Source organism: Zonotrichia albicollis, chromosome 14 (assembly GCF_047830755.1).
Source record: "Zonotrichia albicollis isolate bZonAlb1 chromosome 14, bZonAlb1.hap1, whole genome shotgun sequence".
Lineage (NCBI taxonomy): Eukaryota > Metazoa > Chordata > Aves > Passeriformes > Passerellidae > Zonotrichia > Zonotrichia albicollis.
The window spans coordinates 12,594,195-12,617,625 of NC_133832.1; the positions used below are offsets into that span (position 1 = coordinate 12,594,195).

The 23,431-nt window shown below is 42.0% G+C and overlaps 1 protein-coding gene across 9 annotated transcripts in view; it reads left to right on the forward strand.

Annotated features, from left to right (window-relative positions):
* The window catches only part of IL1RAPL2 (interleukin 1 receptor accessory protein like 2), a 334,955-nt gene that overhangs the window by 293,839 nt on the left and 17,685 nt on the right, over nucleotides 1-23,431 (forward strand). For all 9 annotated transcript variants that reach the window (XM_074551346.1, XM_074551345.1, XM_074551343.1 and 6 more), the window contains 2 exons: nucleotides 12,259-12,388; nucleotides 18,507-18,652. In XM_074551346.1, the coding sequence (XP_074407447.1) occupies nucleotides 12,259-12,388; nucleotides 18,507-18,652 (276 nt within the window). The remainder of the gene's footprint in view (nucleotides 1-12,258; nucleotides 12,389-18,506; nucleotides 18,653-23,431) is intronic.

Here is a 23,431-nt window from a genome sequence, read left to right on the forward strand (position 1 = left end):
GAAAGTTTTACCTGCTGTACTTTGATGAGTAGTTAGAAGAGGAGACTGTAGCAGGCAGGAGCATCTTTAGAGGCTGAGTTCGCACATCTGGTATAAAACAAAAGAAAATTGAATAACTTCTATTTTAAATGAGTCTTTTGGAGATTTTTATTATCCTCTTTTTCAAATTGGGAGACATCTGAGCACATTTTCATTTGGGAGGGACCTGATATCAGCTGCTGACTACACCTGTGTCTGTGCATGGGAAGTAAGCTGCTAATCTGACTCACAGTGGTTCCATCTGTCACCTGGGACCACAGCAGGTCTCACTGCTCAGGTTTTATGTGAAGTCACTGAAAGAGGGGTCATGTTTTTGAGATCTTACCTTTCAAAGTCTGTTTGCAACCAAAAGCTTTATTGTGTGAACTTATCTCCACAAGTCTTCCTTTCTGTTCAATTGTGGTCCCAAAGTGTAGACAGTATATTTTTCTGCTTGGGAGTAAAGATATATTTTCATTTTATTGAGAGAATACTTTGCCATCACTGAAAAACTAGATTTTTCTAGAGATCCAGCATATTGAAAATGAAAATATTGTGGGGAAGTTAAGATACTTCTGATTGAGCTGAAATGGGTCACATCATGTTCTGGAATGATTTATAGTATTCTTGTACTTCTGATGTTTCTCTCACCCAGCTCATATTTCATAGGTTGAGGGATGTATTGGAACAACTGTGCAAAAAAGTCACCTTCCCTTTATAGAGGGGTAGATGAGGAGAGAGAGTCTGGGGGATGGATGGATGGATGGATGGATGGATGGATGGATGGATGGATGGATGGATGGATGGATGGATGGATGGATGGATGGATACACACACACCACCATGTGTCTGCAGTCCCTGACACAGCCCACCAGCCCCTGGCAAAGCTGCTGGCCCAGTAGCTAAGTAAGTCCTGCTCACACCCTGCCAGACACTCAGGTTTCCCTGCCCTGTGAACCAAGCTGCTCACACTAAAGGCAAGTGACCATCAGGGGGGTGACTTGTTACCTGTGAAGGGCCTCAGGGTGGCCAGGAACAGAGGAAGGAAAAGCACAGACAAAAGTTGGGCAGACAGCAGGCTTCTGTTGGTCAATTCCCACAACTTGGATTGCTTTTGGGTTTGAGGTTACATGAACCTTGTCTTCATGTTGTCCAAAGTGAAATTTCCTTCTGTGGAGCAGACTCTCCCCAGGCACTGGTGAGGCTCAGGGGCTCAGATCTGGTGGAAGTGCTGCTCAGGCTCTGTGTGTTTGCCTCTCTGCACAGTCGTGCATGTCAGCCTGGCTTTCACTTCATTTCCATGTGAGCAAGCAAAGAGCACCATCACAGAGGCTGAGCAGCTTGCAGATGACTTGACATGACAAAAGCAAAGTGCAGGGTGCCAGCAATCAGGATCTCCCATAAACTGCCTGTCACATCTCCTCTCTTGTGCATTTGAAGCCAACCACCAAAGTAGGGCAGGCAGTGTCAGGGGCCAAGGCTGCTTGAGGCCCCTCTCCTGCTGGGGCAGGCCCACTTCAGCAGTGGCTGTGCACTGAAATGCTGATTTTTTTTTTAACCCATTATAACAGATGTGTTAGCTCGAGTGCCTGCCCAGCACGGTGACAGCACAGGTGGCCCAGGGTCCATGGCTGTGAGGAGAGGCAGGAGATGGTGGCTGAACCACCAGAGGCCATCCACTACCCCACGCTGTGCTCCAAGCCTGTGACAGCAGGGACAAGCAGGCTGCTGCCATGGCATGGCTAATCCTGCCAGGCAGCAATGATGGGGCTCCCCTGGCTGTGTCTTCCCCTGCAAGTCCAGCCCAGAGCAAATTCACTGCCAGCCATGGGTTTGCTGTTCCATTGGCATGTGGGGCAGATTCTTCTTCCTTGTCAAGGGTGACAGCAGCTGAAGAGCAACCATCCCCTGCCAGCATCTCTGGAGAAGTGTGGCCCTCATTAGCACTGCCCTTTGCACTGTTGAAACTGAGCTTGAGACTGTTTTGGTGGAACACAGGCAAAGATCTCCACTGTGGCAGCCTTGGGAGTGGCAATGCTGCTTTCAGGCAGGGCAGGCATAGTGCCAGGGGGACAGTGCAAGCAAACCTCCTGGGATTTAGGGAGGCCACAACGTGTCCCTTTTATTCTCACAGTTGGGTGTTTCACTAATCATTGCTCAGGGGTAAGAAAGGCAGCTGAGCTCTGCCTTCCTGTGGCTGGGGACAAGAGCTCTCTGAGAAGGTCAACAGCTTGAGCAGAAAATTGGTAGGGGTCAGGAAATCTAATAGGGCTGAAAAATAGTACTGCAGGAGTCAATATAGCAAGTAATTAATGTATTTTCTGTCTGTTGGGAAAATAAGAAACAATCAGCAACTCACTGAAAAAAAAAGGCAAACCTCAACTTGTTTGCAAACAGAGCTGTGTTTCTGTGTGGAGCTGACTTTTAAAGAGGGTTTAATTAGAGGGACTGAAGCAGAGTGGGAGTGTCTGTGTAGCTCATTTGTTTGGCACTTGGGAATAGTGAGGGTTATTGGATCTGTTTAGCTGATTACTCCCCCAGGGATCCTGGTTTTCAAAGTACAGTGTTCTGCAGGGGTCTGTGCTTGTTCTCTGGGCTCAGCTGTGAGCTTGTCCTTTGTGGGAAATGGGAAATGACACAAGTATAGATAGCACAGAGCACAGATCTGTCCTAACCTTCCCAAAGGAGTGCTGCTTTCAGGCTCTTGCCTGACACCTGCACAACTCAGAGGAGGCTGTGCTTTCTGAGAAATACTGGACTGAAATGAAGCAGCTGTAGTGTATAAGGCAAAATATGAAGAGGCCTTCAGTGAAATGCCAAAGTACACAAACCACACCCAAGAGAAGAAGCTTTCAGTCCATTCCTGAGTCAACACAGATTCAGGCTGTAGGAGGGCTGACTCTGGAGTTAAGGGCTGAGGGGAGGGGCTCTCAGTCAAGATGATTCCTGACAAATGTAAGTTATTGTATTGTTCTGAGCCCTAGCCCAAAGAAGAATGAATCAGCTAAGGAAGGAGGTATTGTTTTGACAGAATAATAAAAGAAATTAGCTCAGACTTATTTGTTCTCAACAAGGCAGCACAGAAGACAATGATCCAAACAGAGGGAAAATTTTACTCAGCCTTTTCTGTCTCTAACACTCAGCAGAGTCAGCAGAAGACCTGGAGAAAAACCTCTCTGACTTCAAAGAGCAAAAGCCCCCTCGGGGCAGCTATCAACTCTTCCCAGGTATCACCCTGCTCTGGGAGCCCTCTGCCAGGATTCCCCTGGGTGCTGCAGTGGGAAATAACAGCAAAGTGCTGCCATGTTCATGTCACCCTGTGCTGGAGAAATAATGTCTTTCCTGAATTTGAAAATACATTCTGGACTACAGTAAGTTCCTTCTGTTGTATTTGTCTCTATTTGGTATTGCTACAGGAGCTTTTGAGAGCACATGCAGCATCCCTTTAAAAATCCTTAAAAGAAACATTGTCAGGGTGTTGGGGACAGGGCTTGCCTCAGCCTGTTGCCAGCAGCAGGCACAGCTTTATTCAGTGCTCTGGGGTGGCAGATGCACATCTCTGAAGGCCAGTCCTTTGCTCTGGCTCCTGCCCATCACTGTGCAATTAGACCATCACACTTGCAGACAATCACAATTACCTGGGTCCTTTTGAGTGCTAGCAGGAGCTTTGCCAGGGGAGAGAAGATGAAGCCTGTAACCTTCTCTAGTTAATGCAGAGGTGAAGGCCATGTAAAGGTTTCTGGCACTAGAACAAAAGCTCAAATAACAATCTTGATGCTGAAGTGGCCAAGGTTTCACATTAGACCTTGCAGGGAGCAGCTTAATTTCCTTCTTGGCTCTAGCACAGCTAAGAAAATAGATAAGCAATAAAGAAGAGCAAAGCCTTTCTCTCAGGGTGGCTTTTTTAAGATCTTGCTCTGAGCTCCTAAGATAGTGCCTTATATCCAAACACCACTGTGGGCAAGATGGGGGGAGGTGGAGGGACATTCTGAGGCTCTAGGACTCTATAAAATCAAAGCTACTTTCTCCAGAGTAAGGGAACAAATCATCTCTCTCTGGCCCAGGCATGGCCTCGTGCCATCACAGCCATCATTTCTCCCACTGCTCTGAGAGAAGAGCAGGAATTATTCAGAGAACACTTGCTTCCTTAGATTGCTGTCCCACGGTGAAAAGGAGGAACAGCCAACTCTGTCTTTGAGCTACAAAGAGATGGACCACAAAGAGATGCTCCTGTCTCCTCACATCAGTCTGCTGTGGCTAGAGGGGAAGGAGGATCCTGCCCCTCTCATTGCTGCTTCTTGCAAGCTTGAGGAGTTTCCAGCTCTCCAGCTTGCCCCTGAATTGAATTTTCTGTTGTCATTCTTGTGTTACATTTCAGTTTCCTGAGCAAGTACCTTTGTTCACCTTGTTCTGGATGTCACTGCTCTGCTGCCATGGGGCTGCCCTTGGAACCCCAGCACCAGGGGGACATTTTCCAAGTACCTGCAGGGCTTTTCTCATAAATGATGTTTCTGTGCCTCAAAATGCACAGAAATGAGATTTTCATAAGGACCTCAGCATTGAGCACAAGTTAAAGCCAGCACAAGGCAGCTGTCAAGCTGCTTCTGGAAATCCCACTAAGCATCTGTCTTCATTGCAGGTGCATAACTGCAAAGCTAAAATCCTTGACTTTCAGTTACACCTGAGCTCTCAATGACTAAGATTTTAAATTCTGCCCCCAAGGCAGTTCTGAAAATGGGATAAAGGATTTTACAGGATTTAGGTGAGGTTAAATTTTTTCAGGGGTGAGGAGAGAGAGGTAGTAGTTGGGATGTTTTTCTGGATGTTATTTTTTTGAAGAAAGCTGCTCTAGGTGATCTTGATTTGATTGATTCATTTTCGGAACATCTGATAAATTTTTATCAGCAACATTTCAGCCTTGTGTGTGTTTTTTGTTTTGTTTTTCTCTCTCTGTGGGAGTTACAGTCAATAGCCAAGCCTACAAGCAGCTCTTGCAGTGGGTTGTGATTGTGTGATTTAAATTGGCAACAGTTGGGGCTGTATGGAATGACAGCAAATGCATTGACTTGTGTTCTTGGCAACAAACTGTCTGGAGGCTTAGTTGCTTTGTCTCATGTTTGGAGTTCTGCTTGCTGTTAGTGTTATTTTTATCCTACTTTTTATATGTGCTATTTGCTCACTTGAGTGAGACAGAAAAGCACAAATATCTCATGGCTATGTGTTTTCTGATGTCTCAGGGCATAAGAAATAAGAGCAGAGTGAAAAAGAAAGTCAAAATTAAGATCGTAAACTACAGAGGACAAAAAAAGACCTAAAGATCTCTTGCATTTTCTCATCAAGTTTTTGCCAGTCTCTTACTTTTTTTACTGCCAAAGACTTGACTTTGTCAAAAAGTTCTTATATGAGTGAAGAGCCAGGTAACTCTAAGTTATGTGCTACTGCCATTTGTTTTTCCTCTACATCATTACAGCTGCCAGAATATTACTGTAGTGGCTGCATGTGCAGCTCATGGCACAGGGCCTTGCTTAGGGGAAGAGCACCTCCTTTAGTCTTCTTTTAGGCTTCTTCTGAAAACCAGGAGACTAAATCTAATAAAATATATATTGTATGGGTGTGCTTTCAAGTGCTCTTAAACTGTTATGAAATGAATGTCTGGAGGCTAGTTAGATTTGATTTCACTATAAATTTATCTTATTAAGAAAATTATTATCACTATCCAAAGCAGGTTTCTTAATTTTCTTTAAAATGCTTTCAGTTCATTAATTCCTGGCTGAGCTTTAATTATGCAAATTTGTGTTTGGAAGGCTCATATCCAGTCATGAATCTGCTGGCTGCTGGAATAGAATTTTGAAATATTATAGAATTTCCTGTAATTATGTTTTTTCATGAGGGAAAATAATTCGGTTTGAGTGTGTCTTATTTTCACTGGATCCAGTAATTCTCTAACTAGTCACTGAATTTCATGAGACTTTTATCTAAATGGGATAACATGGTTTAGCACACAGCTAGGCCGGTATTCTGTAGAACATCCAGGTAAAATAGGAGGGAAGAGAAGCCCAAGTACAGGTAATTAGCATTGTCTTTATTGATCTTGTTGAAAAAATCACAGCATGGAACCTCTGAGCAAGTGGTGCTGGGATATGACCTGGGGAAAATAAGGGATCATGTATCTGTGGTTTTACAGAGGCTGAAGCCCCTGATGTGTGAGTGGTACTGCAGGTCTGTACTGGGATGGGGTTGAGAAATGGGATCTGCTGTGCTGGGTGACACAAGCAAAGCCCAAGCACAGCCTCAGCTGCCCCTGCCAAATACTCCTGACTGCTCTGGGACAGTGGTGAGCCCTGGAGAGAGGTTTTGTGCTCAGCAGCAGGAGGGACCTTGTGTGGGCACCCTCACATGCCCAGCAGCAGCTCAGCCTGGTGCCCAACATCAGCCAGCGAGGCCAGGGCCATGCTTTGGGCTGGGCTGGTGTCACCACGTTTCTCTTCACAGAGAAAAGCAAGGCACAATTCTTCCCAAGAATATTTCTGTGATTCACATTCTCTGAACCTCAGAGAAAGGAAAAACAATTCTTATTAGCTGTGCCTGTGTTTGTGCAAAAGTAGAATGCAACATGGAGATTGTTTACCCAAAGCGATGGTGTTTTGTTTCCTTAGCCTGTCAGGGCCAGGTGTGTGTGTTGGGACTGTCACTGACAGCCATGAGATTCTGTGCAGTGTGAGCAGTTGGGTGCTTGGCAGATTCAGTTTAGATGTAATGTAACATAGTGTAAAATAATATAGGATAATAAAGTAATTAATTAGCCTTCTGATAAGATGGAATCCTCCATGCCATGGGGCTCCCTGCAAATGCTACAGGCTGCAGCCCCTCCATCTGCTGCTGGCTCTGCTGTCACTGCCAGCACAGGAGAGCAGCTCAGAGGATGTCATTGCAGAGCACTTGGAGACAATTGGCACTCTCTGCTAACTGCACACACTACCACACACAGGGATTGTTTTTCATGAGTCAAGGTCTGTGTTGCCCCTGGCATTTGTTTTGTGGATAAATTGCAGGCATAAGCTCTGTCTCCCATATCTTCTTATCCAGGATGTCCTTCTGAAAGAAAAGGAAATGTGTTCTTTACTTCAGGGTTGTATACAACCCAGCCTTGCCTTGCCAGGGGAATTTAAATCACTCTGCTGCTCTTTGACCACTTTCTAGCACTTGTAAAGCATATTAGAACAATAATGTTCTTGTCAGTGACATGGTGATTTGCCTTGCAAACCTCACAGCCTGGAAAGTCAGCTTCCAGACAGCCTGCAGAATGCACTTAGTGAGAAGTGATAAGTAACCTGCCTTTCCTGTCCCCTGTCTCAGCAAACGAAAGAAACAAAGCCCATGAAGTGCCTGTAAAACATCTGCATGTGTGGAGTGGGAAGCTGCTCCTTTGGCAGCACTCAGAGCTCTCTCCTCTTACAGGGACAGACACAAGCACCATTATCAGAGAGGAGCTCTAATATGCAAATACATCCATGAGAGGGACTTGGAGTGTTGGAATGACCCTCTGGTGGCAGCACTGCACTCTCATCTGTCCTCCCATGAGTGGCAGGGCTCTGCAGTGGATGAAAGCAATGGATTAGCACCCTGTTGGAGTGGAAGATGTAAATCCAGCTAGCAACGTGTGCAGGTCTGACTTTTGGTGTTGCTTAGCACAAAGGGATTTGCACTAATAATAACCTTTGTCATTTTCAGTCAGTTCTGCCACTAGTTGGGAAGGCTCATCTGCTTCAGCTCAGGCTTGTTGAGAGCAGTATTTTATGTGGCACAAAAATGCAAGAGAAAAGGAAAACTAATTCATATTTCAAAACGTAGGAAAAAACAGCACCCAGGAATTCACAGAGACTTTGGGTGCTTGCTGGGGTTGCTCTGAGATGGTGTGCTCTGGGAGTCAAGGTCTGATTTGCTGGAAGCAAATTCTCTGATGTGGGCTTCAAAGCTACAAAATACACCTGCCTGTGCAAAACAAGTGAAAAAGAACAAACTATCCATCTGCATTAAAAAAACAAAAATCCAGAAAAAGGCCATGGCATAAGTCAGATGTAAAGAGCCTTTGCATCCATGCTGGTCAGTCATCCAGCCTTGGCATTTAAGTTTTTGAAAGACAGAACAATTTTTAAGTATTTTAAGCTTAATTTGCTTTATACTTGAAGCGTGTCTCATTCAAGAGAATCTGTGCTGCAGAATTTGTGATTCTCTGTCAAAGCATGCTGGCCCTGCATTAAGCACATTCCAAACCATTCCTGGCTAAATTCTTTTGCACAGCCTGTTCCCATCATTAGCCAGTACTCCTACCACCATCAGGCAGCTCTTCTGCTTGAATAATTGCATTTCTCTGGAATTCTCTTTGCCAGAAAAGAAGTTGCTTGAATGCATGGTAGAGTTCACACAGATTGACTGTGAAAATGGACAGGTGAGAATTGGACAATAAGATTTAGCAATAATTTTTTTTACTGCCAGTGGTTGTGTCTTATCAGCTGGGATTCTGCAACAAGCCTGCTTGATTGACAAGGCAGGGAGAAAAGCTAAAACAGAGACTTCTGCTGAACCTGGTCCTTTACTGTATCAAGGTGACCCCAGCAAAGCAGAAGACAGCGATGTCTGAAAACAAGCCTTTTTACTTTCTTTCCTTGTTTCTTCAAACACTCTCTTAACTGTTGATTCATTAGAAATTCACAAATAACTTTCTCTGTTCCTCAGCTAATTATTTTATTAAGTAAAAAGGCATCTGAAATGTCTATCTGATCTAAACAGAATCCATCTGTAAATGGAAAACTTTTAGGATACTATTCATTCCAGGAATTTTGATGTTGTTAATTAAATGATGCAAGGGGAATATTTCTTAATAAGACCAATTAGTAGTGGAACTACTGAAGGTCATGCAGAATAGCAGTAATGATGTGCAAAAGTTTGGGCCTTACACGAGATGAATTGCTGGAGTTACAAATTGCCTGCCAGTTCCTTCTGCCTGGAGCTGTGGCTCCGTGTGATACTGCATGGCTTGCAGCCAGCCCTAAACCAGCACCTGCAAAGGGACACTGTCCAAGCTCAGTGCCTGTTTCTCCATATATTGAAGGACAAATTTAGGGACCACAGACTTCAGCCTCATTTTTAGTATTGCACTATTTGGGGGAGAGTGTAGTGAAACATGCCATGTTCCTTTTTGGATGGGAATGGCTGGAGTCCCCTGTAGTGACAGGTTGCTGCTGTAGCTGTGTGGTGATAGAGCAGGAGAGGAAAAATCTCCCTTACTTTTCCATGTGGAGGCTTATTTTGGGAGATGAAGTGGTTCTGCAGGGAGGTCAGTGTTACCTTTCTGATGGTGTCCCCCTTCCAGAGGCAAAAGGAGTGATGAGAGTTATGAACCAGAAGTTATTTCAGAAGCTGTAGAGGAGTTAGAGGTCCTTGCCAGCTTGAGGAGTATCAGAAATGCAAGTGAGAGCTTGAGTTTCATGGGCCCCTGAAGTATCATCGAGCCCTGAGTTCTTTCCACTCCAAGACAGATCAGGTCAACCCAGACCTGCATCATTCTGCTGCTGAGATAAAAATTAGTTGTTCCATGAGAAAAAGTTGTTTATGCCACCCTCTGATCAGTGATGGGTTTGCAGATGAGATGAACTATGGGGTTTTTCAGGTGTTGCTAGTACCAAACTTTGAACTGGGAATATGAACTCATTCCAGATTTTCCTGTTCATGGTATTAGTTTATTTTGCTAGTTTCCCTGGTGGCAAAGCTAGGAAATAGATCTGCCCAGGCACATTCAGAGCATGCAGGTTGTCATGGTAAAGGTTCCTGATGCTTTATATTGAGTTTGTTTATTACAGAAGCTGTCTACCAACAGCTGGGGTTTTTAAGTTTTCCTGTCTGTGTAGAAAACTTCATATTTCTTCAAACCAGACATTATTACCTCAGGGTATTTACTCTGCATGTATAGAAATCTTAGACTCTCTTTGGAATATTTTCATTTCTCAGGGCTTGTTTTTTAGGTAAACATCTGCTGGTTTGAGGAAAAGTACATTCTGTAAGATATTTTGCCTCTAACACTTAATGTCCAGCATGATGTGCCAGGAAAAGGGCAAATATCTGTCAATGCTGATAGGCCTTGTCTATCCCTTTTCTTTTTCACATTGCTACAATGTCTTTTTCCATTAATATCAAGCAAGGACTGAGCAGCCACATGCTAGGAATCACCAAGTGGTATTTAAAAAGATGTGTGCTGTGACTCCAAGGCAAGCAGGACAGAAAGGCCTCACACCATGCAGGCATTCAGCATCTTGGGAAAAGGTGAGGTGGATATAGCCAGGGGCTCCAGTTGTCTCCTCTACCCATGGAGGACACACAGCACCTCACAGGGTTGGGTGAGCTTGTAGTGGCATTAAATGTCTGCCTAGGAGTGTTTGTGACTCCTCATTAGTTACTGAAGTTGGAACTTTCTCTGATGGCTGTCAGTGTTGTGGGATGTGCAGATAACTGAATATCCACCCTTCTTCTCTTGTGTGTCTGGTCTAGTTGTGTAATCTGCCAGCATCTCCACTGTTCAGAGGCCAGCTGTGGTCCCAGAGTTCATCATGAATATGGAGATAATGAAAGAGTCTGGAAAACATTTTCAGGATAAACATTTTCCATTTTTGTCTTTTGCTATTTGAGAAACAGAGACTCAAGTGCAGCCTTTAAATCTTTTCTTGCTTTATCCTAATGTTTCAAAGGAGTTGTAATTTTGGATCTTGACTTGGAAACAATTTAAAGGCAGCTGATTTTCCATGGCTGGGAGTGCTGTGCTTCCTGACTAATCAGACTCTTTAGACATGTCTTAAATTGGGCACTGAAATAATGGATAGACAAGTGCAAGTAGTTGACTCAGCTCTGTGGGGGTTTAGGCAAAGGCACTTTAACACACAGCTCTGATATGCTCTGAGTGTGCACACAGCCACTTATCACTCCTGGGCAGACAAGAGGTGAATGATTAAGGCACAGTAAGTCAATCATGGGAAACCATTATCCCATGCTCGACCAAGTGGTGTGCTCCAAATGATCAGCCTCTCCTGGAAAAGTGGAGGCCTGTTCTATTTCAGTCAGGAGAGTCTCCTGCTAACACAGAGAATACCTGACATAGCAAAACACTTCTTTCAAATACAGTAAAATTCATTATTTAGGTTTTCCATGCTTGCTCAATGCCTTGAAAGATTCAGCAGGAGTCTCCACTGGCATTAAATGAGGTCTGTTCTCCCAGCTAAGCTGCTGATTCTACACCTGCTCCATAACCTGGAGCACCTATGTGAAGTAAAATAGGCAAAGAAAAGTGGGTGCAGCAGCTGTATGTGCATACAAAAAGAATGGTTCTTCCAAATTTCCTGACTTGGGGGTTTTTCTGGGTTTGTTTGTTTGTTTGTTTGTTTTTGTGGTTTTGTTTTCTTTTTTTCTTTTGTTTTTCTTTTTTGTTGTCTTCTGCAGGAAGACAATCATCTGTTCTGGCAGTGTAAGCACAGTTCTGGGCTATCTAGAACAGTTAAATCTGTAGCTAGACATAAAGCCAGTTAAATGCTGATTTTTTGAAGAGAAAAGAAATTTGAATAATTTCCAAGTTTTCTTTCCTTTTATTTTTTTGGAAGTATCTTTAAGAGGGGAAAGGAAGAATTCTTTACTCTGTTGCTTGAATAATGCTTTGAAGCTTGGTCCTTAGCCAAAAGCCTGTTGACAGTAACATCAGTGGGGGGCTGACTGGCATCATGTATTTCTTGGGAATCTTTGAAAGCTCTCTGAGCAGCTCACCAAGGAAGGAATTATTCCTCTGTCTTTTTATGCATGGGTAAGGAGCAGTCATTCAGTGATTTACCTGCCTTTTAGGGACAAATCTCTAAACCTGGAAGAGATCCAAGGAGTCTGACAGGGAAGTCACCTCTTTCTTTTTAACAACCAGTCTAGTGTCACCTTATGTTGCCACCATTTCCATACCTTCTCATTGTTCATGTACTATTTTTCTCAGAAAAAAATGGGATGGATAACCTCAGAGTTTCATTTTACACCCATTTCCTGTAGATTCAAATCAGCATCACTCTTTTTCACGTGGTTTATAGCTATTCTTTTGTTTTTCCTCCTCCAGTTTTTGTAAGGAGATTTATCTGAGGTGTTGATATTTCCTAAAATAATTTTCTCACTAGTAGCTATGACAAAGCTTCTAATCTTCTCTCTTCCTTTTGTCCTCAGGAAATCCACTGACTGTGGCCTGCAAGGCTTTCTTTGGATTCAGTGGAGAATCAGGCCCCATGATCTACTGGATGAAAGGGGAAAAATTCATAGAAGAATTGGAAGGTCACATTAGAGAAGGCGAAGTCAGGTACTCTTTGAATTATTTACTATTAAAAATACTGTATGTCCCAAAAGCCTGTTGGGTTGACAGGTTTTTAATTGAAAGTGGAAATCATTTTCTGTCCAAAGAGTGATGGATGGCTTGGAGCCAGGGCTGTGTGAGTTGCTCCCTAAAGACAGAGTAACTTCTGCCTGAAAATCTGTTCCCAAATTCCCCTGATGGTTGGAAGCTGAAGCATCTCGTGAGTGTTCTGGGGTTTGATTTTAGCCCTGTGTGGGATTGGTGCTGTCCACTGCAGGCATCCCGTGGGACCTGCCTTGGCAAGATGACATCCATTCCAGCACCACTATTAATCTTGAAGACAAATGGTCTCCTGTCAAAGCCACCACACTTTTTCTCTTCTCCTAAATGTGTTTTGTGTGTGTGGTTCAGCTCTCAGTGTGCCTTAACCTGAGCCTTCAAGAATCAGTGTTTGTTCCTCCAGGTTTAACACACAAGGGAGAGGAAGGAGTGGCTGTGTCCAATATCCAGCTTGTTCTGGGCTTTTTCCCAGGTGCTGGTCATCACATGGTGTAAGTTGTAAAGAAAACACACTTGTATCCTCATGAACTTCCATGGAATTTGCACCTTACTCTCCTCCTCAATAATTACCTGATTATTGTTTTTGAGCAAAGACTAAGTTATGGTTATACTGTGGGCAAGTTGGTCCCAGCTCCTACAGATACAGTGAATATTGATTATGATACAATGAATATGGATTATAAAGAAAGACAAGGTCTTTTCATTTTCCAGTGCACATTTTTTAGTCATGTGTCTGAGTTTTTTGTTGCTTGTAAAGGTGATTTTGGAGAGCAAGAGGAGAGAGGTCCCTTTGCTTTATTACTTGATCAATAATGTGAAGTTCAGCCACTTAGCTACGAGTTGTTAAGATATACTTAATTGCACAGAGATTAAATTCATCTTATATTGCCATTGTACAATCCTCTTTTGTGCTTCTGACCACAAAAAGCAATTATTGGAAACTTCTGCCATTGTAAGTAATCAGCACTTAATGGCATTGTGCTCTCTCTGGTGTGTATAAATATGAACAGGGTGATTTTGGTCATGTTCTTCCCCTGCATCAACACAATTTGAAGTTTGTATTTAAAGAGTGCTCTAGCTTTAGCACAGTTCAAAACTTTTCCTTTATGTACATTTATTAGTGAAACTGAATTTGAAAAGGCTGTTACTTGTCCTTTGTTGTGCCATCTCATTGCACATTCATGTTTCAAACTAATTTGTGACAGGTCTCTTTTCTCATTCCACTAAAGTGATTTGACTCAGTTTACAGACCCTGCACAATTCATTGAATCTTCTCTTCAGCAATGCTACTTATCACCTCCCTAATCTCCTGTGATCACTGCCAGCATTTGAAACAGCATTTTCCAAAACACACTGCATCATTACCAGCAGTGCCCCAGTCCATCCCTTTTTTATTTAGAAGTAGCTATGGCAACTGAAGTGGCAACTTTTTGCAAATAATTCTTTGCCTGTAACAGCTCTTGTTTTTGTGTTCCATTACAGGTATGCTGCTTCAGGGGAACTAAGCAGCACTAATTATTCTGTCAGTGCCCTGAGGCAGCCCATATTTTCCACCCAGATATATTTATTGATGAATTTAAAAATTGTCATGTGTGTTTCAAATTTGATGAGCCATGGTGAACTTGCTCGTTAGATGTCTTAATCAGTTTGCTTCACTATGGTGTTACCAGGACATTTCATTTTGAGAAGTTAAGAGCAGTAAAGAATCCATACAATCAAAACAAGATACTCCATGTTTTGATGTTCCATGTTCCTTTGGTGCATTTCAACTCTGCATCCCCTATATTGAATTAGTTCACAAATTTAGTAGCACTCTGCATTGGTGGTGGTGTCCTTACCCTGGGCTGTGCCCATCCAGTGTGTTGCTGGATTTTCTGTGTATGATGAGAGCTCAGGTTTGCAAGTGACGTGTGGGAGCACAGACCACCCATCCCCAGTGTGCAGGTTTGACACTCACTGTGCTCTCAGGAAAGCAGTGAAATAAGGATGCATGTAACCTGAGCATTCCTGTTCAAACCCAGTCCATGGAACTGGGTTTTGGTAAGCGCACTTCACCAAGAGTAATATTTGAGTCATTCTGGGCTTCTCAGTAATTATTAGACCTTTTTACAAAGCTCATGATAAAAAGTAACTCAAAGTATTGCAGGACTTGGAGGCAGTGCCACCCTGTCTGAGCTGCCCCCTTGTCTTCCCTTGAATTAAAATCCCCAGGTGTTAGACATGTGTGGAAGAGACTTTGCTTGCCAGGTGAGTTTTTTACAGCAGTAATGAAAAATGTCATGTAAATTGAACCAGAGTTATTAAAGAAGGAATCAGAGTCTTTAAGCATGTCTGCAGAGTTGTCAGTTGTACCTAATTATCCAAGCAGCCCACAGCAAATTTCAACACTAGCTCTCTACCATGGCAAAGTATTTTCAGACATAAATGTTGCTCTCTCAGACACCCATAAGTTACTTTTTTGTTTTTTTGTTCTTCTTCAACAGGTAACACTGCAAAATAGTCATAATGCTCATCTTGTAAAATATGTTTGTCCTTGTTTTGTCCCTCTTGTCCATTTTTAAAGTAGAAATAGTTTAACTTATCCTAGAGGGATGAAAATAAGTGACTGGAAACATTTTGAATGGCAGCCTTATTTCTTCTGATTGATTTATCACCCGCAGAAGCCAACAGATGGTTATGAAATGCTCAGACAAGATGAGGATGTTGTTTTCTGTCAGGAGGGGGTGCTGGGGCCAGGAGGCACAACTCCCATAGCTGATGTGCTGGGTGCTTGGCAGAGAGGTATGGAAGCAACAGCTCTCTCCTGAAAAGCTTGCACCACTCAAGTAGACAAATTCAGGGCAGAGAACAAGAAACACAATGCAGGAAAGCAGGAGGGAAGGTCGCTGTCATGCTGCCAGCTGAATGACTTTGCTTTGGAGAGGTGCTTGTGTACACACACACTTTCCTTTATCTGCAGCCTCTTGTTAAGGAACAGAAGGAGGGGGGTAGATTCATAACCCTGTTCACAGTTAAGATGCTCAGCTTTATAAAGAATGAAAGTTTCATTTTTGCTAATCTCAACTCTCATGCAGGTTAGTAGAGGTTTGCAATTCATGCCTCTCTCATGCAGAGAGACCCAAGTGAAGCATTCTTATGGGCTGGTATCTGTGGTCATACAAAGACTGAAAATATTGGGAAAATATGGTCTCAGATAAAAGTGTTTTAAATTCAGATTCAACTTAGTGCATACAAGCACTGGGAAAATATGACCAAGGATTTGAAAAATCCAAGCCATTGCATAATTTTCAAAGAAAGCATTTCTATTCTGTAATGACACTTCCTTTTTAAAATTCATACTCTTACCTGAAAATTATTCACTAGACAAAATGTTTTGTTTCAGATCAAATAAAATGCTTCAGCCTGAAGGAAAAGAAGGCACTGAGTGTTGTTTTTACATCACCCACCTTTTATTTCTCTCTTTCCATCCTGTTTGTTGTGAGTTGTCTAGCACCATTGATTTAGCTGTGCATTGAATGTTGTAATTACTCTTACAGTTTGTTCAGCAACCCAGAAAGAGTGAGTTATTGTTTTTCCAACTTATGAGAGCTGGCATGTGTTGACAGTGATGCTGGTAAAGCTTCTCCCACCTCAGATCAGGACAGAGCTTCATCTTCTGGGTGTGCTCCAAATGCTGTTGCACCTTTAAGGTCTTACTAGTTGGTATTGTATTGTGCTCCATGTTCTCTGAACCAACAACAGCAATTAATTAATCAATGCAATTAATTAAGGGCTGCATGCGTATTAAAAAAATGCACGTGACCAGCTGTGCATTTCTGTGGCAATAAAGTAAGTGTAGAGTGATGTTAAAAGAAAAAAGAAGAAAAATTAAAAAGCTGGAATGAAAGGTTTAACTAAGAGCTTTCTACACTTTGCTGCTCGCACAATGCTTAAATGTTTGTCAACATTTTCATTATAGGTCCCACTTTATAGATTTCCCTTGCTAAAAATTGCTATTAGAAGATATGTTAAAAAAATTGTCAGCCCATATATATTGGATATTCTTTTTTTTTATGAAAGCTCCTCTTTAGCTGATTGTGTATTATTTAAATTTAGGTTAAGGGTCAGTTATTTTATCTTACATACATGTAGTTTAGATGTAGATAAAAATAACAGTTTCTTTTATCTTAACTGTAATGTGTCTCCATTTTTCTTCTGTGTAAAATATCTTGATTACAGCAAACAAGAAAATCTGAACATTTGCAGAACGCTCCAGATTAGTTTCCCAGGTATCTTCTCTGTTAATGATTATATTGTTCCTTGCAGCATGATTAGTAGACCAAAAGTTGTTGGGCATACTGTTTACCAGCAGAGTGGCTTTCCTGAGTCTTTATATAGATATAGCAGAATAATAGGTAAATGAGAATTGATTTACCTCACTCCCAGTGATTAGGCTGAGTGTGCAAACAGACCAGACTTTCTGAGGAGGTTTTTTGCAGGCCAGAAATTGTGCAAATTCAACCTTTCTTCCATTATTTCACCACTTGGACTCTGGACCAGAATTAAAAAAAAAAAAAAAAAAAAGAAAAGAAAAAAGAATAGAAAAGAAAAGAAAAAAGAAGCATAATCAATGAGAATTAATATGGGGAGAAAAAAAAGATGCAAGCCAAGTTTTCAAATTCAACACACACACACTCAAACACACACACACCCTGTTTTTAAACTAATGTTTTTCCACTTGCTTTTTTACAAGTTATGCTGCCACAGTGAAAGAGGCTGAATTGTTGTGGATACTCCTGTGCCTCTTCTGAGTTACTGCAGAGATGTGTTTGTGGCAGTCAGGCTTGCATTTTTGATTGTCTACTGCAATGCCCTCATACTTCTCTTTTGATTTGTTTTCAGTGTGTTTGGAGTTCCACGGTTGTCGTGTGAAATCATGTACATAAGGAAATGTATGCACACACAATGTCTTTGGTTTATAAAAGTGAAGTTTGGGGTTTGCTATTACTGACAAATGTAAATGTCTCCAGCAGCAGTTTCCATCAAGAGCAGGCAGCACTCTGGTTCATTACTTCCCATCCACTTTCCTTCTTTCAGTCTTGGGAGAAAATATTTCTTTTTTGGTAACCCTGGGTTTTATTTCTACCTTTACATCACAGTGCTGTGCAGTCTTTTCAGAGAACACACTCACTGAAGTGCCACATGCAGTGGTGAGTTCACAGGGGACTCTGAGGGCACCCCACATTTTCTGTTTACATTCTTGTGCAGCAATACACAAACAGGATCAAATTAATCTGGTGGGTTTTACTTACTCCTCTGTTCAAAGGAGCAGCAACTTTTTCTTGAGCAAGTGATAAGCCTTTTGAGAGAATAGGGGTATTGTATTTTTAGACTTAATGTCAGCAGCAGAAAACGTGCATTTACTTTGCATTCTTTTTAATGTTCACATGAGAACAATGACATGAAAAGGCTGTACCTCTGGCCTGAAAGTCTGCTAGAACTTTTATTCCATTTGTGGGGATTTTGCACATCTCCTCTTTCCTGTCAAAGGAGAGAGCTCTTGTTCTTGACACTGTTTCTTTTAAAAGTCAGAATCTAGCCCCAGAAAACAGAGGAAAATTCCAAAGACTAGCACAGCTCCTTTTGTTGGTTTTCCACACTGAATTAAAATGTATCACAATACCCAGCCTTTAAATTGCCCTGTAATTTGTTCACTGATGGCTTAGTAGCACATCCTCCTTCTGGAAAATTGATATTTGTCACTTCTTTTAAAAGAAGCATTGTTTTTAGCATTTAATTCTGATGGAGCCAAGAAAGAAGCCACACATAACCGCTGTGCTCATGGCCACTCTTCCTGCACTTGGTTCAGCTCCTCACTAGACATGGCAGGAGAAAAAGCCTTCTGGTAGTCATGGAAAATGTCTCTGTGAAGGCTCTTTCAGGCAACATGAGTGTCCTTTCAAGTCCTTCTCCAGGAGTGAAGGAGGCCAAGGAACATTGTCTTGTGCTGAGAAATCATAGTGCTTTGGGGAATCTGCCATCCATATTAATTCAGTTAAAGCAAAGGCTGTATCCTTCCTTCCAGACTCCTCAGAGAACATCTTGGAGAAAAAGAAGTTGAGTTGACATTGATCTTCGATGCTGTAGAGGAGGCAGACCTGGCTAACTACACATGTCACGTGGAGAACAGAAATGGACGGAGACACGCCAGTGTTCTTCTGCGCAAAAAAGGTAATTCTCTCTTTTTAGTTATCTGTGACCTCACCTGCCTCAGCAGCAACTCATCAATCAGAGGGCCTGCTGACCTCTCTGAGCCAGGCTGGACTCCTGTGTGCCTGCTTGGAGCTGAAGTGTGCTTATGTACAGCTTCAGTTTACCATTTGTGGGAAAAAAATAATATGGATTGTTCTTCGGTGTCTAGAAAATTGGCCTTGCAGGTGATGCACTTGCCTGGAACACAGTCACCCATAAGGCACCAGCAATCAGGGGAAGTATTTTGAACTGAACAACCTAAGAATTTGACCCATAACTGACTAACTAGGCCAGTTAAAACTTACATTTCTTAGAACAGGTGCCCTGGCACTGAGGTCAGATGTTCTTATGTTTCTCCACTTCTTGGCTTTGTGTTTTGAATTGAAAACGTTAAGCTGTCTCCATGCATTTTGATTTCTGACTGCATCAGGACTGAAAATATGCAATGGGAGCCACAAATACATAGAGAGTTACCCCATCATGGTTGTCTTGCTTGATACTGTTCTGAATGGAGAACAGCACTACTGACAAATTACCTACAGCAGAAGGGGAACCATTGGGATTTGAATGTGCCAAATTTAAAAGTGCTGCTGTGCTCTGTGTTTGAAAAAGTCATTATCAAGGGAGTGTAACAGTATCTCATGGCAGTTCTTCTGTTGTTTGTTCAATCAGCTCTCCTATTCATAAGTGGGCTGACATTTAGATTGGATGCTGATCTCTCTGAGATACAGTGTATTAGGAAACATAACAGCTGTAAGAATAGTAATTGTTGGGGAAGCAAAGGAAGACTCCACTATTGGGGTAAAGTTGTTACGTGAAACCACAGAACATCAGCACAGGAGATTGACTAAGGAGTTGATACATTATCCAGACCTCTGCCATCACTCCTGGATGTAAATTATTTTGCCAAAACAGGAGAAGTAGAATTGTTTTCATGAGGCAAACCAAAAAGGGCAGCTCCAGTCCTTTGTGTGCTTTCACTGTGGCAAAGTTGGAATAAAGGAATGTTGATCTAGCAGATCATTCTACTGTCTACTACAAACTTCTCTACAGGAGGGCTCTGCAGAGGATCTGGACTGGCTGGGTCCATGGGCTGAGACCAGTTGTGTGAGGTTCCACAGGGCCAAGTGCTTGGTCCTGCTCTTGGGTCACAACAGGCTCCAGGCTGGGGCAGAGGGGCTGGAAAGCTGCCAGGTGGCAAAGGATCTGGGAATGCTGGAGTCACCATCCCTGATGGGATTTGAAAGCCATGCAGATGTGGCCCTCATGGGCATGGTTTAGTGGTGGGCTCAGCAGTGCTGGGTTAATGGCTGGACTCAATCATCTGGGAGGTGTTTTCCAACCAAAACAATTCTACAATTCTGTGATCTAAACTGACAGGTTGTCACAGCTTTAATTAAGGAATCTGGTCACCATGATGAAGGATTAGTGTCTAGTGCAAAAAGGGTTCTACCTTTCCTTCCACTGAACCTCATAAATATACAACTGATAGTAAGTATATCTCTGTTGGCACTGGTGAATGTTCTGCTGTGTGCATATAGTAGAATAACAAGCTCGGTTTATTTATAACAAAAAAATGCAGATATTTCAGAGCTCTGCTGGAATTATGGAAGAGGCACTGCTGAATACTGAATTTGGAGGTGGAAAAGATCACTTTGCAGCTACTATTTCATTTCTCTCTGCACTGTGGCTGTAGAAAACTTATATTCCCCTCAGGCACTCTCAGTAGTTGATTTTCAGGCTATTAAAGTGTCATTTAAAATAACCACTGTATTTTACTGTGTCCTTTGACTGCCTGTCCTATTGTCCTGTTTGTTATTTATTAAGTTCTCACAAATACTTGACCAAACTTTTCCTTTCTGCAACTTGATTTAATTGCTTCTTATACTAACTTTCTCCAGCTTAGATTTTGCTGTAGATATTCATGAGTCAGGAAATACTACTGTATTTACTGAGCTGGGACAAGATTTAGGGCAGGACTTGCGGAAAGCTGTTGACCAGCATCCTTTGTGCATGTCAAAGAAGGGATTTCTATTGCAATGTGCTGCAGCACAGATCTCTCAGTCAGAGAAATCCTCCTCCCTCCAAAGTCTTACCTGTTAAGAGCTACATTATCCATGTTTGACAAGAGGCACTTGTAGCTCTGTTTTTTCTTCAGACCTGCCCTCTGTTCAGGGTTTTTTTCTGGCTTGGATGAAAAACAGAAAAAACCCAAAATCTAAGTTGTAGATGTTGTGTAAGATTTTCTAGAGTTCTTGTTTTGATATCAGATGGTTATTTTTAGCACATAATTTGCTTTGAAAAAAAAATAAAAATTAGCTGTTCAGATGTTACAGGGAAAATATATTAAATTACTTTGCTGTATTAGTGGTACAGTCCCTTCTAACCTTCAGGAGAATACAGGAGTGGCTTTTTGCACAGCTCCAGTGTAGCCTCGTAGCATGTGCCTTCATTTAGGATTATTTTTATTGTTTGGGGTTTTCACCTGAAAAAGAACCAAATCAAGTTTCAAACCCAAAGCCAACAATGCAAAGGCAGAGTCAGACGTGCTCCTAAGACCTGAACAGAATTGTCTGCTGTCACATTCTTCTTTACTGACTTAATTCAAGACCACATTGTTAGTTGCTCTCAAGCAGTTCAGAAATAAGTTCTGAACAATCCTGGGTTTGGTTTGCCTTTTTTTTTTTTTCTCCATGCTGTCCTAGCATATTTGGTACTCAAATAACATGGAAATACAATATACAGCCAGTTGTCCCTTAGTTGTGGGAATAGTTCAGGGTTCCCTTCAAAAGGACTTGAAAATAGTCCAGTATTTAGTGATTTAGTGTCTGAAGTCTACATAGTCTATAATATAACTGTTCTGAAAGATAAATAACTTTGTCAGAAACCACAGAATAAAGTCAGACCATGCTTTTAGTGGCAAGAAGTAGAGAATTGAAATAAAAGTAAATATTATGATGACTTTTCCTCATGATTTTTTTAAAGGAGGCTGCCTTTAATTAAGACATGCAAGGAAATAATTTTAGGGAGGGGGGTTGATACTGATACATCACTAAATTATGAGGAACTTCTAAAATGTAGTTGTCTCTCACTTATTGGGTATTTATGAGGCTTTTGCTATTTTAAAGACCATGGTCCTCTGAAATATGTGCAATATGTTGTGGCAAGGTCCTTCTACATTATTTTACATTAGAAACTATCAATATTATTATTTGCTGGTTTTCAGCCACTCTTATAGCACAGAGACCAGATTCAACTTCTTTTCTAGTGTTGGATATGCTGCTTCCCTATTTATCTCATGAGGACCACTTGAGGAGGAAGGAATTAATCAGATGCCAAGGCTAAGTAGAGTAGGCAAGAAAATTGAACATCCTGGGTTTTTCTCATTGCCTCCACTTTGGAATGGAAATAAGGAGACCTCAAAAGCCTCAGCTTTTCCCATATGGAAAGCCCCTTTTTCCATAAGGACTGTCCTAGAGTCCTTATGTCTGTACTCTAGGAGAGTTCCTGGGGCAGAAGGACAAATACTGGACATGCAAAAGCTGATCAATTTTGCCTTTCAAGCTGGATTTTGTGGGTTTGCTTAATACCCTGCTATTCCCCCCACCAAAGTGAGCACAACTCTCTGCTCCTGCAAGAGGGCTGCAAGGCTCAGCATTTTCTTTCCTTCCAAGCTGGCAGTTTTGCCATCATCTCCATTTCCTAGCAAAAAAGATTCAGTACAATTTAAAAAAACAAAATCCCCTCAAAAGGGATTTTAACCAACTCGGTTCTCCATTTGCCTAGATTTATTCCCCAGAGGATGCAGGCTTTATCATGCAGTGTAGTAAAAGTCCCATGAATTCCCTGTGTTCTCAGAGAGATTAAATAGCTATTATAATAGACTTTTTCCATCTATTAGTCCATGACTTCTTGCCAGACAGACATCAGAGATACTGTAAACTGGGAATAGCTTGACATCTGATGTTAATTATTGAAATAGAAGGCATGGTGAGGCAAAAATAACCCCCAAAGATACGCAGCTAATTTGCTTTTTATCTTGAAAATGACACAAATGACATATGAGTAATTTTTTTCTGACCTAAGTTTTAGAACAATAAATATCACAAGAACTTTGTCTCAGCTGTGTGAGTTTGGCAACTTCTCACTGTGTTTGTCACAGCAGCAAATATCTTCATGACGTCTTATCTGAACCAATACAGGCTGTGAGAGTCAAATTGTCATCCTGTGTCTTTTATGGCTAAGTAATATGCCAGGTGGTGTTAGAAGCAATATTACTTTCTGAGGACATTTCAGGATAAAAAGCAGTGCTGTTCAAGTTAGTCCCTTGCATCAGATGGAGCTCTGGACTGGTATCCAAGGGTTTTATCCCATTTTGTCATTGGTTTGCTGAATGACCTTGAACGTGCTGCTTCTCTTTTCTAAGCTTGTTTCCCCAACTGTAAAAGATGGATCATTGTGTCTGGATGCATTTGTGAAGTTCTTTGACTTCTTGTGCTGTTTCCTAACAAAAGCGTCTGAGTAGGAAATTTTAGCTAACACTAGGTCCCATTAAATTCTAATGTGAGCTCTACAAATATGTGAGAACCCCGTTAGCAGCCGTGCCAAACAAAGTGGCTCTTTGCAGCCTGATGTGTTGTCCTGGTTTCCTCCTGGCTTCTTGTGTTGTCTTGGGTTTCCTGCAAGCCCAACTCATTTTCCAGTGATCCAGCTGAAGCCCTGGCTTGGCAGCTCACATCAGCTTGTCCACAGGCTTCA